The sequence below is a fragment of the Pseudonaja textilis genome, chromosome 1 (assembly GCF_049901715.1).
Source record: "Pseudonaja textilis isolate UNSWEBS1 chromosome 1, rPseTex1.2, whole genome shotgun sequence".
Classification (NCBI taxonomy): Eukaryota; Metazoa; Chordata; class Lepidosauria; order Squamata; family Elapidae; genus Pseudonaja; species Pseudonaja textilis.
The window spans coordinates 45,952,721-45,968,194 of NC_141990.1; the positions used below are offsets into that span (position 1 = coordinate 45,952,721).

The 15,474-nt window shown below is 39.3% G+C and overlaps 1 protein-coding gene across 1 annotated transcript; it reads right to left on the reverse strand.

The window, feature by feature from the left end:
- Positions 1-481: 481 nt before the first annotated feature.
- SLC30A1 (solute carrier family 30 member 1) lies at positions 482-10,933 on the reverse strand. The gene is made up of 2 exons (XM_026695793.2): positions 9,908-10,933; positions 482-5,370 (listed from the first exon to the last, which is right to left on the reverse strand). The coding sequence occupies exons 1-2, from the start codon at positions 10,524-10,526 to the stop codon at positions 4,469-4,471; spliced, it is 1,521 nt and encodes a 506-aa protein (XP_026551578.1). The 5' UTR covers positions 10,527-10,933; the 3' UTR covers positions 482-4,468.
- Between the last annotated feature and the right edge of the window lie 4,541 nt (positions 10,934-15,474).

The following is a 15,474-nucleotide window of genomic DNA, read 5'->3' on the forward strand; positions in this document are numbered from 1 at the left end:
AATGCAATAATCTCTTGAGAGTGCTGTAACTAAGTGAGACATCTAAATTTGGGTGGGATTTCAGATTCTGTGCATTTATTGCTATTGCAGATTATATTAATGGTTCTGAAGATTACATTTATTTTTAAAATGCATTGTACACGTACAAAATATTGGATCTAACCGTGCAGCCAGGTTTGAATGATCTTTTGTGTCTTGACATTCGAAATTATGAAAGCAGAGTTAAACCTAGTTATTTGGACGGATGACAATCAGGAAATTCCAAGGCTTTAGATTAGTTGGACTAAAAAAACTTGACAAACATTCTCCTTCCAGCTAGATTGGTGCTTGAGATATTAAGATAAAATAAAACCTTGTGTATACACTCATACCAATTCTGTATTTAGCCAAACCTCCCATTTAAATAGATAATATTAACCCCACCAAAGGAATTTTAGCAAGTGAAAGAGCTTTTAAAGGGGAAGACAAAGTATTGTGCCAGTTATCATAGTTATTTAACAACATTTATTTCCTTCTCAATCTTTAGTTTATAGGCAAAGGAACACCACAGCATGACTGGTTTAACAGAAACACATTGTTATCGATAGTACTGTAATCAATACAGATATACCATCTAGATCTCCCAAACAATGTTTTCAAACATAATCCCTAGAGTGCAAAAGGTTGCCTCCCTCCCTATAACAGAGCATGTGGATTTGGAGGCTATGCTCCAGAACATTTTAATATATAAATTCAGCAAGTGGAGAGAAAAAAATACGGCTCACATATTTTTAAAACATGGAAATGGTCTTCACACGGTCAATTTAATGATGTAACCCAAGATCATACAAATGAATGAAAGCTCCCATTATCAGTAAGGCTACAGTTGGTTTAACATAGAAAAACAAGAATATGATCAAATATCTTATTTTAGGCACATGAAGTATTAGTACCGTTCAATCCACCAAGAGGCAATGAGATAGTGAAAGATAGAAACAATCTACATTATAATATTCGATAATTGTTCTGTAAACATAAGCCAAGAATCCCAAAATGCTACATTGATGCTGTTGAGAAATTAAAGCAGCATATTTAAATATTCTACTTAATACCCTTACATATGCAATACATGTTTCATAAAACTTTTTTAAAAATCAAGAAAAGGAGATGCAAAGTTAAAACGATTTCCCCCTTCAAGAAGTGTCAAAAAGTGCATTTATCCCCACTGTTTCCCATTAACTCAATGGACTCAGTACTTGGTTCTCTCCAACACAGGCCCCAGTTACAAATTGCTTTACATATAGCAAAAGTTTGCCCAGTGCTCATGGCTAACAGAAAGGCAAACCTTAACAAAGAGATCTGGAGCAGTAGTTCTTTCAAGTAGTCTTGAAGCATTCTGCAAAACTTTTCGGTAACACTTTTAAACACATTGTCCTGCTTTAGAAAGGCGTATCTTTCTTTGACAGGCCACTCCTTCAAACACTTAAGTAGCAAAAGATAATCAAGTCATTTATCATCATTTGAGCATTTACATGTTACATATCATAGTGTGACACAGCACTTGCTCAATTGTGCATTTGTGATTAAACGCACTGCACATGATGGATATATGGCATGTATATATTATATATACACACACACACACATATATACACACACACTATAACTTCTGGGGGGAAATAATGTGAAATTGTAGCAAAATAGATTCACAGAGCAATCTCACATTTATTGTACAATAGATAATTATCACAAAAACACATATCAAGCAGAATGTGTCTGCTATCACTGGTGTAATTCTAATTTAAACATTGGCCCCATTATTCGATATGATAAAGTTCATAAAGAAAAAAGCATCCTGTAAAGATATTTAAGATGTTCAATTTTATTTAAAATATAACTAGGAAATGACCTGGCTAATATTTCTGAAAGATTACCTGTGAAAACAGGTATGATACAACATATTCTGCCACAAAAACAAGCTGATGTATAATAAAAAACCAGGACCAAACCTGACAAATATATAAGATGCTTTCCTATTTTATCACTGTATTAATATACTCAAAATAGTAGCTAAATTTCATGCTTTACTGAGATGATGCAGCAGTTTCTTTTCAAAGAAATAAAAATCAGAAAAAGGCCATTACTGTATATTCCATTGTGTACACAAACTAACCTAAATCAGCCAGTTCATGCTAAGAAGTTAAAAAGTGAGGCTTGTAATTTTTAATGAATACAAACTAAAGCATTCAAAAATTATGAAGCTTTAGCTGTAAGATTTCTAATTTATAATATTTTATAATATTTAGTTTTTTTGTGTGTTCATACATACATACATGCTTGCACATTTCTAGTTCTGGCTCCATGAATATTACATTGTCCATAGAATAGAAAAACATGAAATTTTCAAAACATTTTTTTTCAATCAGGCTAGCAACATGAGAATTATATCACACAAAAATTATTTCATGCTTGGAATGATGTATGAAAACTAATTATGAGCATTAACAAGTGGCCTTTAAACAAAATAAACACAAATGCTTTGCTTATATTTGATCATTTTAGAAGTAAAATATAACACACCATGTTAACTATGTAATAGCTTTGTTTTGCAATATAAAGATGGACTGCAACTTACCACACCTGCATTCTTTCTTTGTTGGCTTTTCTCTATGTTTTAGAATCTTTAACTATTGGGAAAATATGTTAATAGCTCTAAAAATGCTTCAGTATTGACATTAATGTCAAGTGAAAATTTGTAATCAGCCCTACTTTGCAGCTTAAAACTTTTAACTAGTGCTAGAGTAGGTTTATAAATCCACATACAAGTGACTAACAGAATTGAGATGCCCTCTTCTACTTATTTTACTAAGTATTTTGTGGAATTGCCTTTAAAATATTCCAAATATAAGATTGAATTAGGAAGGAGTTGTGTTAGATTATGCAAACTGTCACAGTAAGAGTACTGACTGAAGGCCGTTCCGACATCACAATAACCATCATTCATAATAGTGTCCAGCAATCTAGTGCTTTCAAAATGTTTTGAACTAATTTATCCCACTGCTCCTAACTACTGGGCATATTACTTACTGTAGATGGAATACAGTTGGAGAAAATGGATTTACTATAATTGGAATAAAGATTTTGTCTCACATGCCTTCCAGTCCCTTCTCTTACATAGCCAAAAGAAAACCCAGAAGTATTTGCTTCTCTTTTGATAAATCACTTTTTAGCTTTTCCAAAGCTGGCAAACTATGGCTAGCAGAAATTCCATCCAATCCAATCCTGTTTCTTGAATTTTTGAATATCTTGAATGTTATTTTGAAAATAAATTAAGATAATGGTTTAGGATTTGGGTAGAACACTAAAGTGAAACTAATAAGCAAAACCTTATCATTAGTTGTCATGAATAGGCTGGAGAAAATGCGTGTGCCCATCAGCTCCAAGTTTGCTGCAATTCATTCCTGCTGCACCAATAAAATGTATCATGGTATCTGAACCAGTGCTGCAGGCAGCAATCTTGTTCCATCAGCTGCCGTGAATTCACTTTGAATTGAATAGTTCAGCTAAGTAATTTTACCCAACAAAAAAATGGCACAGTTAAGTCATAAATATGTTTACAAGTAAGAGATATATTAAAAATTTAGCAAATATATGCTGATGAATTTGATCGGTTACATTTTTTCATTTTTTTACTTAAAAATCAGATGCAATATCTCTATTCCAGTATACCATAGATAACACTGCTAAGACAGAGACCAGCTCTGGCTGTTCTAGTCCCAGCAAACTCTATTATAGAGTTTAAATTCTAAGATTTATATAATAAGAAAGGAAAGGAGAAAAGAAGTGTAAACTATTTTTGTCTTATACCTTTTACAGTCCAGGTGATATGCAAGTAATTTCCAATTCATATTTAGTAAGCTGATTTTTGTTATGTCACAGGTCCAATACAAACATGGGATATTTGTCAATGGACATATTTTAAATTTCCATTATTAATGCTACATAGTATATTTGTTTTAAAATAGTATTCATCTAATAGGAAATGTAACCACATGTTAAGTAGCTAACCTTTTGAAAAGATTCTGCCAAGTTTGGTGTCCTCTCCCAATAGCTGTAATTTTTACAAAGGTCTCTCTCTCACACACACACATACACACACAAATCAACAAACAGAACAAGAAGCTTAATACAAACTAATTTCAGGGAAAAGGGAAAATTCCATTTGAAGAATCATTTTAATTTTTAATTCAATTCATCAGGCATAAAGTTGAAACTGGTTATGTATTAACGTTGTGTCATTTAGTCTCAAGTTAACACAAACATTATGTTGTGTCAGGACGGCATGTTCCTTTCAACAGGATTTCACTGTAGTAAAAAGGACAGAATTTCAATATCTACATTTCTTTACAACTTCTCTTTTTAACAGTCTTTTTTTTCTTGCAATTAATTTGTACTTGAAGCCATACTTCATTCAGCATAACTTTAGAAGTTACAAAGATGATTCAAACTGTTTGTTGGGGTTAGGTTCTGCTTCTAATTTTACAACAGGCATGCATTCTGATTTAGTCCTCCGGGTTGCTTTGTGATGTGGAGTGTCAATAACTATTTCTGAGCAAGAAATACTAACTGAAGGGGACTTTTCAATCTTCTTTCCCGTAGCCTTTTCCACAGTCCCACAACACTGCTTCAGAGCACACTGGGTTCTGCAGGGAAGTTCACATTTACTTACACCTTCACCAGAGCTTACGATGGCAAATTCAGGCTGAATGGTTGTAGCGTGTATCCCTTCATCATGAAAAATGTTCTTAATATCTTTTGCCACTTTCATATAGGATTCTGGATCCTTACATTTTATATGAGCAGTGCCAATTATCCTGCTTCCTGCCAGTTGCCAAACATGCAATTCATGGACAGCTTCTACATCTTCCAGTTTACGGAGTTTCTCATTTAAAGAGCGAATATCAATTTGCTTAGGAACAGTTTGCAAAAGAATAAGAGCAGATTCTTTAAGCAGAGGATAAGTAGTATAGAGTAGAATGCAAACCATGATCAGACAAAGTGAAGGGTCTAAATACAGAACCCAGCAAGGACCAGCTTTAGGGATTTGCTCTAGTTCCACTGGAGAAAACTGAGTGGAGTTTTTACAGTGGTCATTAACACAAAGATTGATGCAATCCCCAACCTCTGGGCATGGAGTCCAGTAAGAATAAAATATTATGGCATTCACTACTACAATAACTGAACCCAAGGCATCTCCGAGAACATGAAGGAACACTCCACGCATATTGAGCTGAGCACTGGTGTCTTCGTCAATCTCCATGTCTAAAGAGGTATGACTGCCAATATTTCCATTTGGTTGCAGTTCCATTTGGCTGTCTTTTACTGCATCACCTGCAAAGACAAAAGCAACATTGTTATGCAAATATGAAATCTGTAACTTAGTTAGCAACATTATGTTAATGTAATCAGTGAAGGAGATTAATTAAAAATAGTTTTCTTAGCAGAAATCTGGATTCAGAAGTATTTAAGTTAGTATGTTTGCCTTATGGTGACATTAATGATCTCTTCAAGGTTCAAGAACAGGGAGCTTCAATTTTTCCATAACCTAGACCTATTTACAGCATGTAACAGAAGGCCCAATGTTAATGTTTTAGCAAGTAACCAAAATTATTCTCCTCTCCTTTCAAAACATTCTAATTTTAAGTGGTAAATTAAAATAAAATGTTATGCAAGACTGCTGGTGCAATCTTTTTAAGTTGGACAAATGGTTCTCCTCTAGATCCTGACATTAGCTTCAGATCAAAGCTTCAAAGCAGCAATCACCAATCTAGTGCTTTCAAGATACTTTGGATCAACTACCATAATCCTCAGCCATGCTGTCAACTGACTAATAATGAAGGGAGTCGGCTAGCAATTCTGAAGAATTCCACATTGGGAAAGGCTGGTTTATGATTCACAGCCAATCTCTTTGCTCAAGGACTCATTAGCTTTTCTACATTTATGAAACTAATTAAGGCAAAATTCTAATCATCATAGTTAGACAAATAAAAGAAAAAAGAATATGTAGGCATATACTAAAAGTTTTGGAGAAACAGCTGAGAAATTTGCTATTTTCAAAAATCTGTTCTCTTGAGCATAATCAACAATTTACTTTCAAAAAATAAAACACGCGTTGTGCATAACATATACACACAGAAAAACGATCACTGAAGATACAATCATTTATATATGCCTGAATGCATACACATATTGAAACTATCGAGGATGCAGTGGAAATTATCAGGCAAAAGGAGAGAGGATTGTTTAAGGAAAATGAAAGCTAATGCTCTCATTATTGACCATGCTAGTATATGGGTGCTCAAATCAAAACACTAGAAGAGCATCAGTTAGCGTACCCTGACCATCACTATATACTGTTAAATGCAATAACTTATACAACTGGTATTCATCAGTTTTCACAGGTGAAATGCAAAATATTCTGGATTTTGGTATCAGGTTTTGCTTCCAATTACATTAATATATCCTAAACTAATTCACAATGATCCAGAAAATTATGTCCATCAATATCTCCTCTCCTTGTAAAACTTAGCATTACTTCCAGTGAATGGTCCACCAGATGTAGTGGAAGGAAGGGAGACAAATTTTTCAGGGAAGTTTGGCAGTTTTCAACTTTATTCATGTTTGCTTTTCTAATGATTTTGAGAAGCAAGAATTCCATGGCTGGCTCCAATGGTTGAGAAAGAGAAGGGGCAAATCAATTTAAAAAGCTGCAGGGAAATTAAAGTAGTCATTGTTCTCTACTCCAGCTAGTCCCCATGTGGTTAGACTGAATTATGGTGGAAAACCACCTGCTATGGATTAAGTAGATAGGAAGAAACTAGTGGCAGTTTCACATGTGCACTATGCGTAATTGCATATACTCATAAACCTGGCCTCTTAATGGTCAGTCCCTGAGGATATGCTAGAAATGGACTTGATCTGCTCAAGCTCTGGACTCAGGCAAGCCTTAGTCACAGTGCCTAATTTTTTAAAAAGTGACAATTGAAGCCAATGTAAATAAAAAGAAAATTGCCAAGTGAAAGCATTATGCACAAAAGAATGCCAAAAATACTATAAGGATGAAGTAGCGTTTGCTACCAAAACAAAGTCCTGAAAGAATATAGGTCATTTACATTACAGAAAGCTAATAAAAAGACAAAATGATGAAGCACCATCATCATCTGAAAAAAATCTACACTCGGAATCTCAATGTTCTAAGCTTTCCAAAAAAAGGTTTATTTGAATATCAGACAACAGACTAAATTTAATTTGTTTCACATCAAATAACACTGTCCAAATACAGCACATGCTGACTATAGTAAAACAAAAATGCAAAACATCAGGAAAATTTGCACTCAATGATTTTTTTTTTCCAGAAAATCAACATCTTGGGGAAGGAACTATATAAAACTGCAGATTCAACAGGAGAATGAAAATTGCCTTTTTGCCCACACTCTCAGTGACGTTCTAAATTTGGATCAGCAGCATTCTGTAGGCAAAAAATAAGCAATTGTTTTCATGCTGAAAAACAAAAAGGACAAAACAGCCATTATATCAAGAGAGACCATTTGTCTGTGTGTTGTATTACAAAATGGTTTTAAGAGTAGTTATGTTGCAGATGCTGATGAGAAAAATGCTATTGGCTCAATGGTTCCAGCAATGCAACCGGTGGAACTTGAATCATCTCCCACTCATTTCATTAAACTGACTCCACCTCTGTAATGATTTTTACAACTCCCAATGGTAGAGATCAAGAGTTTATGGTGCTGAAAACAGAAATTATATAAAGTATTAATCTACCAGGAATGCCGTACATATGTGCTTCTAGCTAAAGATGTGTGTCTAAAACTTTCAAGCTTTAACAGCCACTACAGCAGGGGTGTCAAACTTCATGTGACGTATTGGGACTTTTTTCTCCTTCACTAAACCGGGCAGGGCCAGCATATGACACATCCGGCCTCCAGGCCATGAGTTTGACACCCCTGCACTACAGGAACTTCTTAAGGAGACATGTTTATTCTTAGAACCAAAACTCTGTGAATAGGGAGACACGGTAGACAAACTACCATGTTGACAAAGTTATCTTCAGTCTAAGTGTCATCACAATGAACTATTGCCAGGGATCATTTATGCCTCACTAGTAATCTGGAAAACCTAGATTAAATAATCTGGGTTACCCATAAATACCATAATTCTGAAAAGCATTTCCAGCATCATCATCCCAAAATAGAACTAGTTTTTAAATTTGGGGGGGGGGGGAGAGGAGGCAAATACAGCTGCAAAATCACACTGCCAAAATAGATTTTATTGCATAAATCAGCCAACAATGATCCCAAGGCCAAATGCAAACTTGTAAGAAAAGCAGTTGCTTACATAAATAACACTTATGCCAAGAGATGAACAATGGCAATAAATCCTACCAACCAATCTGCTTTAGAAATGATCTCAGAACTCTGATTAAATTATGAATAAATCAACATTTCTAAATTAAAACTAAATTACAATTATTCTAACTATAGAATATTGCCAGAGGGATTAATTTCCATGACAGGGAATAAGTTCCTCATCTGTAATGTAGCTGGGCCTTAAAGGAACAATTATGAACTTACATATATTTATATATTTATATTCTGCCTTTGATTCAGAAGATGGAAGTGGCATACACACCAGTTGCAGTTCCTATTTTTCTCAAAACTCACTCTGTGAAGTATGTTGGCCTAAGAGGACAGCAACCTTCCTAAAGCCATCCAATGAACTTTCATGGCAGAGGGTGGAGTAGAAATTAAGAGCAAGCACACAATACTAGCTCTCAAATAATCCATATAATTTTGTCCAAAAAAGTAGATGACATGATGATTAAATCTCTAATGACAACAGACTTAAACTGATTAAATCAGAATAAAGGCTGAAGAAAACTTATTGGTGTCCTGCGCTGATGGCTTCTCAATATTTCATGTTGGTAAAAAAAAAACCTATAGACTACATAATTGAATAAAGAATGACAAATATTCTGTGTATGCTCAGAGAGAGCTACATACCAGATCTACCATGACAGCTGGTGTCTATGTATAATATACTTTCTAATATAATTAAGTTCTATGTCAAATTTTGCTGCTGTAAAAAAAATCAACCAATTAGAGCCAACGTTACATAAAGTCTGCCAGTTGTTGAGATACATGGAAGAAAAGTGCAAAAGAGGAACACTGAATAAATTTTCTTCTATACAAGGCACATTAACTATTTTAATTACTTTAAATTCCCTACAACACAGGAAAGTTATCTAAAACCTGAGTATTTGTTTTTGTGTTTTAGTGAAACTGGGGTTCATGAAGTTTTGTTCTTGAATAATTCATGGGACCATTCCCCATATTCTGGGTTTTCTGAATTCCCTCGGATTATAGTAAAATGAAGTACAAGAAACCTTCTCTTTAGGGCCCAATGAAGAATCCTGGAAAGGCCTATTTAAGGTCGTAAGATCTAGGAAATGTAGTGAACCAATGACATTAATATAACACATTGGAAGGAAAAAGTTGCAATCTCCCAAAGCGAAAGATGCTCAAAAGTGTCTGCTGGGGCATGATGAGGTAACAGTAACCATGACAGTGGGTTGCCAAGACAGTAAATTAGGGTCAGCATGGCACAATCTCAGAGGAAAGGCAGATCAGCAAAGGATCAAATCTCTTGCCACTGATCGGCCCAAGGGGAAATCACCAATCCACTTTGGGTCAGGAGGGCTTGGGGTGTAGGGCAAGGCGGAATTCAAGCCCAGGGTTTGTCACTGGCTTAAAAAGAGCCCTTTCTGGTGCCTGCTCGGATCTCGGTACCTCTGGACACCATCAGATCAGGGCGGAAGCCCCTCCGCAGCCCACCCCCACCTTCCTCAGCTCACCCAGCTTCTCCAGGCTGACTCCATTGGAGCTGTTGAAATTGTCCACCAGGGTGTTGGTCTCCTCTTCTTTATGTAGGTCGTCGGGAGGCGGCTCCGCCTTGCCGGCCCGGGCACCGCTCCGCCGGTGGCTTCCCCCTCCGTTCCCGCCATGGGAATGGCCGTGGCCGCCGGCGCCGTGCTGGTGGAAGAGGCAGAGCCCCAGGACGTTGATGAGCAGCCCGGCGGCTCCGACGCCGATGACCACCAAGGGCTGCTCGATCTCATGGGGCTCGGTGAAGCGCTCGATGGCTTCCAGAAAGATGGTGAAGCAGAGGGCGGTCAGGAAGACGGCGTTGACCAGGGCGCCCATCACCTCGGCCCGCACCCAACCGAAGGTGTTCTTCTTGGTGGCGCGGGTGCGCTGGGCGAAGCGCACGGCCACCAGGGCCACCACCAGAGCCATCACGTCGGAGAGCATGTGGAAGGAGTCTGAGAGCATGGCCAGCGACGACGTCAGCCGGCTCACCACCACCTCCACCACGAAGAAGCCGAAAGTCAGCGCCAGCATGCACAGCAGGCGCACCCGCCGCCGGCCGTGCCGTCGCGGAGCCGGCCGCTCGCCCGGACTCTCCACGCCCATGCTGCCGGCCTGCGGAGCCACTCAGCCGCTTCGCAAAGGCGCCGCCGCTGCCGCAACCAAACCCGCGAGGGAAGAGGAGCGGGGAAAGCAACGCCTCTCGTCTGGCAGCCGCCGGGGAAATCGCCCCTCTCGACGCGGCTAGCCTCCGCAGTAATCCTCCCCCCGGTGCCGGGGCTTCTGCTCTCCCGCGGCCCAAAAGGGTCGATGTGATCGTCACTATCAACGAACCATCTCTCTGAGCCGCCGCGCTCTCTCCCTTCTATATAGCGCCCGCGTTCCAAGAAGCCGCAGCAACCACCCAGCCGCTCTTTGCAGACGGTTTGAAACTAAACTTTGCACCCGAACCCCCTAACACTCCTTTCCACACGGAACCCCGGAGCCACCCGCCGCTAGGCTCCGCCTCTCTGGATCTTCCTCATTGGCTACGACCCCGGCAACCGGGCGGCATCGCTCACACCTCCCGACGGGATTGGCCTCTCGATAAACCATCCACCGAGCCTCCAGACGGCTTTCCTATTGGCCTGCCTTACCTCAGGCTTTTCGGAGGTCCCGCCTAAAAGGCGGGGCGATCGTTTTCATTGGAAGAGATGCTCGATCGCGATGTGTAGCATCCTATCAATCTCCCTCTTTGGAGCCGCCTCCGAAAGAGTTAGTTTGCTCGGGACTGGTGCAGAAGGTGGTGGCGGGTATCGAGGGGAGCGTTTCCTTTTTTTCTCCCCCCGCCCTTCCACCCTTCGCCCTGGTTTTCCACACGCCCCGCCAAGCGGAGGCGGCCGTTTCTTTTACAGAAACTGCTTGGCACCCGGCCCGAACTTCCCCTTTTCCCTGGGTGACACTGACAGCTCTCCCCCACCTCCGCGTCTTGCCACCGCACCATGACGTGGAATAAGACGAGGGAAGGGGAGCTGGAAGGGGAGCGGGGGCGGGCAGGACGAGTTGAAACCTGCCGGCGTGCACCCGGCACGGCAGGCGCAGCGCTCCTCCCGCAAAATACCCCTGCGTCGGTATCTGCCCAATTAACTCTGCTTGGGTTTGAAATAAAGAAAACTGCTGAGGTTCGCATCCTGCCTCTTTCCTGCAAAGGAAGCTCAGACTAGGATGCTACGTGTTATTCCTCTGTCATGAGAAGTATTTTAAAATGCCATCCTTCCTGAGAGCCTGGATCTCCCAGACAATAAGACAAGTTTGACAGAGCAGGGAGAGATTCCAGGATGGCTGAATACAGAGCCACCCCTCAAACTTTGCCTCCTCAAGATGACAGGCAGCCAGACCAACTGGCAGATAGGCAGTGTATGACTGCCTGGTCGCCTGGGGGGCTCAAGTACTCACGATTTGCAGGGAAACCTCCAAATCAGGGCCGAGACCTCTCACAAGTTTTCTGAGCCGCCTCAGGGGATCTTGATGGCGACACCTGCAGACCAAGTCTCCAGTGGAGCCAGACCTGTGCCTGCAGCCACTTTTACACCTACAGCAGCTGGCTTATGACCGGAGGAGACCCAGATGCAAGATTTAGGAGGGCCCTCCGTATTTACATTAAAAGAACTTCTTCTCTTAGGAGGATGGAAGCCCTGTTTCCTTTCAGCCGTAAACTTTGGGTCACAGGGTGACACCCCTAAGCCCAGGTCTGCTGGTCTGGAGGCAGCAGCTAGGATTAGAGCCAAGGCTCTAGCCCCTAAGAGACCCTCTAGGGCTGAGGATAGACAGGCTGGGCGTAGACAAAAAGCCGTCCCTCCCGTCCTCTCTGAGGCCTCAAGAAGAATATGAATTTAATTTTCTTAGTTCCACTAACTCTAACTGCGTTTTGATTGGATTGGTTTTAAAAGGTTTCCAGAGAAACCTGTTAGTATGGTGGCCATTGCATCAAGCAACAACTACAGTTTGCAACAACAACAACTTTCCAACCCAGTGCTTTAACCACTATCCCAAACTGTCTCCTTAGCCTTTTTAGATGCTATAAACATTAAACTCTGGAATCGGACACTGTTCACCCAGCCTATCACAAGGAACACATGAAGTGCCTAGGAAAGGGATGGGTTTGTGGTTACAGCTTGGGTTTTTCCTTTCTGGGGTGCTACTTTTTATTTTTTTTACTGTGTCACACCAGGTGGCAGCACCTGGCTAATAGAAAAAGGCTAAGTGGGGTCAGGCCCAGATAGTGCTTGGTGGGAGTTCCCCTGGAAATACTCAGGTTTCAGTATAAATGGAGAAGTACCATGGGGGGGTGGGGGCAGGAGACAATGCAAACAATTTCATTGCTACAAAGTTTATGGTTGTGTCCAAGATCAGAGACTGAACACAGTCCAGCAGAGTCTTTGCCTTTAAAATTATTTTCTAAGCTGAGGTAACATTATTGCAAAGGATAAAACAGTACAGGATACTTGGGTCATAACCTTTTTTATATAACTTTATTGATTTTCAAAAACAAAAGTTAGACAAGAACAGGAAGGCAATTGAAAACAAGGATTCAATAACATTGACTAGCAGTTAAACAACACAAACGAAAATCTGATCTCGAGCCACATTGACAACAAACAACACCAGTTCAATTGGGAAGGAACAAAAATCATTGGTCATGTCAACACCACACACATGAATTTATTGAAGCCTGGTATTCTACTAAAGGAATAATTAACAAGCATATTGATTTAAATCCAGCATATGAATTTGTAAGAAACCAAACCATTCCAATAACCAATCAGCAAGAGAATCAATCAACTGCTCAAAATTTAAATATAGTTCCAAACAAACAACCAGTCATATGGCCAACTGACCACAAGAGCACACACGACATACATATCAAGAGGAATAGGACAACCTAATCTGGTAATAAAATGTTCAGGAACTAAATGTCAAGCTCCAAGAACAAACCAGGCCAAAACCTAAAACCCAAGCTACCAGTATTTTCTATTATTTCAAAGAATAAAAAGTTGAAAAATAAGAAAGATTAAGAGAAATAAAAGTGCAAAAATATTTTTGCATGTTCATTTTCTTTTTAATTTTTTTTTCTATTTCTTTTTTTCTATTTCTTTTTCACTTCTATATTCTCTCTTGTTCTTTTTGCATAACTTTTCTTTTTATACTTTCTGTTGCTAATAATTTAGAAACCATTCGAAGTTACAAGGGCACTAAAAATTGACATATGGCTTTTTACATTACCATTACAGCATCCCCATAATCACATTTGGACACTTGGCAGCTGGAAGGTATTTATGACAGTGTCCTGAGGTCATGTGATCACTTTTTTCAACCTTCTGACAAGCTATGTTACTAACGTAACACTGCAGTGATTCACTTAACAAGTATAGCAAGAAAGGTTGTAAAATGAGGCAAAACTCACTTAACAGCTACCTTATTTAATAATGAGAATTTGGGGTTCAATTGTGGTCATATATTGAATACTAGCTGTTTGTGCTTCATTGATTATAGAAAGATCTTTGACTGTATCGATCACATGAAGCTATGGAAAGTTCTGAAAAAAGTAGGGCTCCCAAACATTTAATTGTATTCCTGAGAAAAGTAATTTAATTTGTACTAATAATATAGAGACTTCCTATATGAGTTGGATACAGTGGTAATGGAGTGTTACATTAAACACAGATATTCCCACTAACTAAACTATTTAATTCCCAAGATATTCCTCCTATATGTAGAAGCCATTCTAATCTGAAATTGCCTCTTTCCCTCAGTGTCCTTACAACATTGTGGCTTTTGTTTATAATTTGGGAACCTGAATTAAGTATTGATGCAAGTCTTACTCTGAAGGAAACACTGAAAAGATGATTTTTCAATATTTCCTCTGAAGCTGTGAGGTAAGCAATTTTCTTCTTGTAACCAAGCCATCATTGTGTATGCCACTATCCTTATCTTTCCCAGCTGCTATGAAAGATAACTTTATAACCTGGTCGACAGGAGCCAGTAGCTGATTTTTTTAAAAGAAGTATCTATGAAACACAAGCATGTTAGGGAAGATAGAAGGAAGAAAGCAGTTGGCTGCAATTTTTTGTACTGTTGTCTTGAGGCTGATGGAGCAACTAGCAACCCTGGAGAAGAAGAACCAATAGTGACAACTATTGCAGCAGGAGAAAACTACAGAGAAGGATGAGGATGGTGGGAAAGTACTCTTGTGTCTTCTGTGTTGCTTTGCTTTTCCTGCACATAAAAAGAACATCCCATCACCCAGAAATGTCATCATGGGACACCCAGGAGAGTCCTTCATTTTAGCTGTGGTTCAGTGACTGCATGCTTTACCTGAACCTTTTAAGTTACTTCACAGATTTGCAAGTCTCCTTTTTCATCTTTTACAGTCTTGCCTGTGTCAGAGCAGACAACTGAATTTGGTGTGGGGGAAAATAGTTAGCTTTTCTTTTTCTTTCTGTGGACTTCCTTTGCAAATAACTATGCAGGCCTCGTCTTGTTCAAATGGTAGGGAAACAACTTTTTGTTTTATTTATTTATTTATTTATTTATTTAATTTGTCGATTGCTCACAAGATAATAGGTATAAGTATATGCATAATTATGAATACATGAAATGGGTACATATAAGAAAAAAGAAACAATAGGACAGGAATGGTAGGGATGTTGGTGCGCTTATGCACGCCCCCTACAGACCTCTTAGGAAAGGGGTGAGGTCAATAGTAGACAGTCTAAGGTTAAAGTTTTTGGGGTTTGGGGAAGAAACCACAGAGTCAGGTAGAGTATTCCAGACATTGACCACTCTGTTGCTGAAGTTGTATTTCCTGCAATCAAGTTTAACCTTGAGTTTGTATCTATTGTGTGCTCTTGTGTTGTTATGGTTGAAGCTGAAGTATTCATTGACAGGTAAGTCATTGCAATGTATGATTTTATATACCATACTTAGATGAGACCGAAGACGGCGTAATTCAAGGTTTTCTAGGTCTAGAATTTCAAATCTAGTGGCATAAGGAATTCTGCAACGAGTAGAGGAG

Bases quoted from the DNA above. Each gene is read 5' to 3' on its own strand.
- SLC30A1 (XM_026695793.2), bottom strand. From the start codon at position 10,526: ATGGGCGTGGAGAGTCCGGGCGAGCGGCCGGCTCCGCGACGGCACGGC. The intron at 5,371-9,907 runs GTGAGCTGAGGA...TTGTCTTTGCAG, and splicing joins AGTCAGCCTGGAGAAGCTGG to GTGATGCAGTAAAAGACAGC.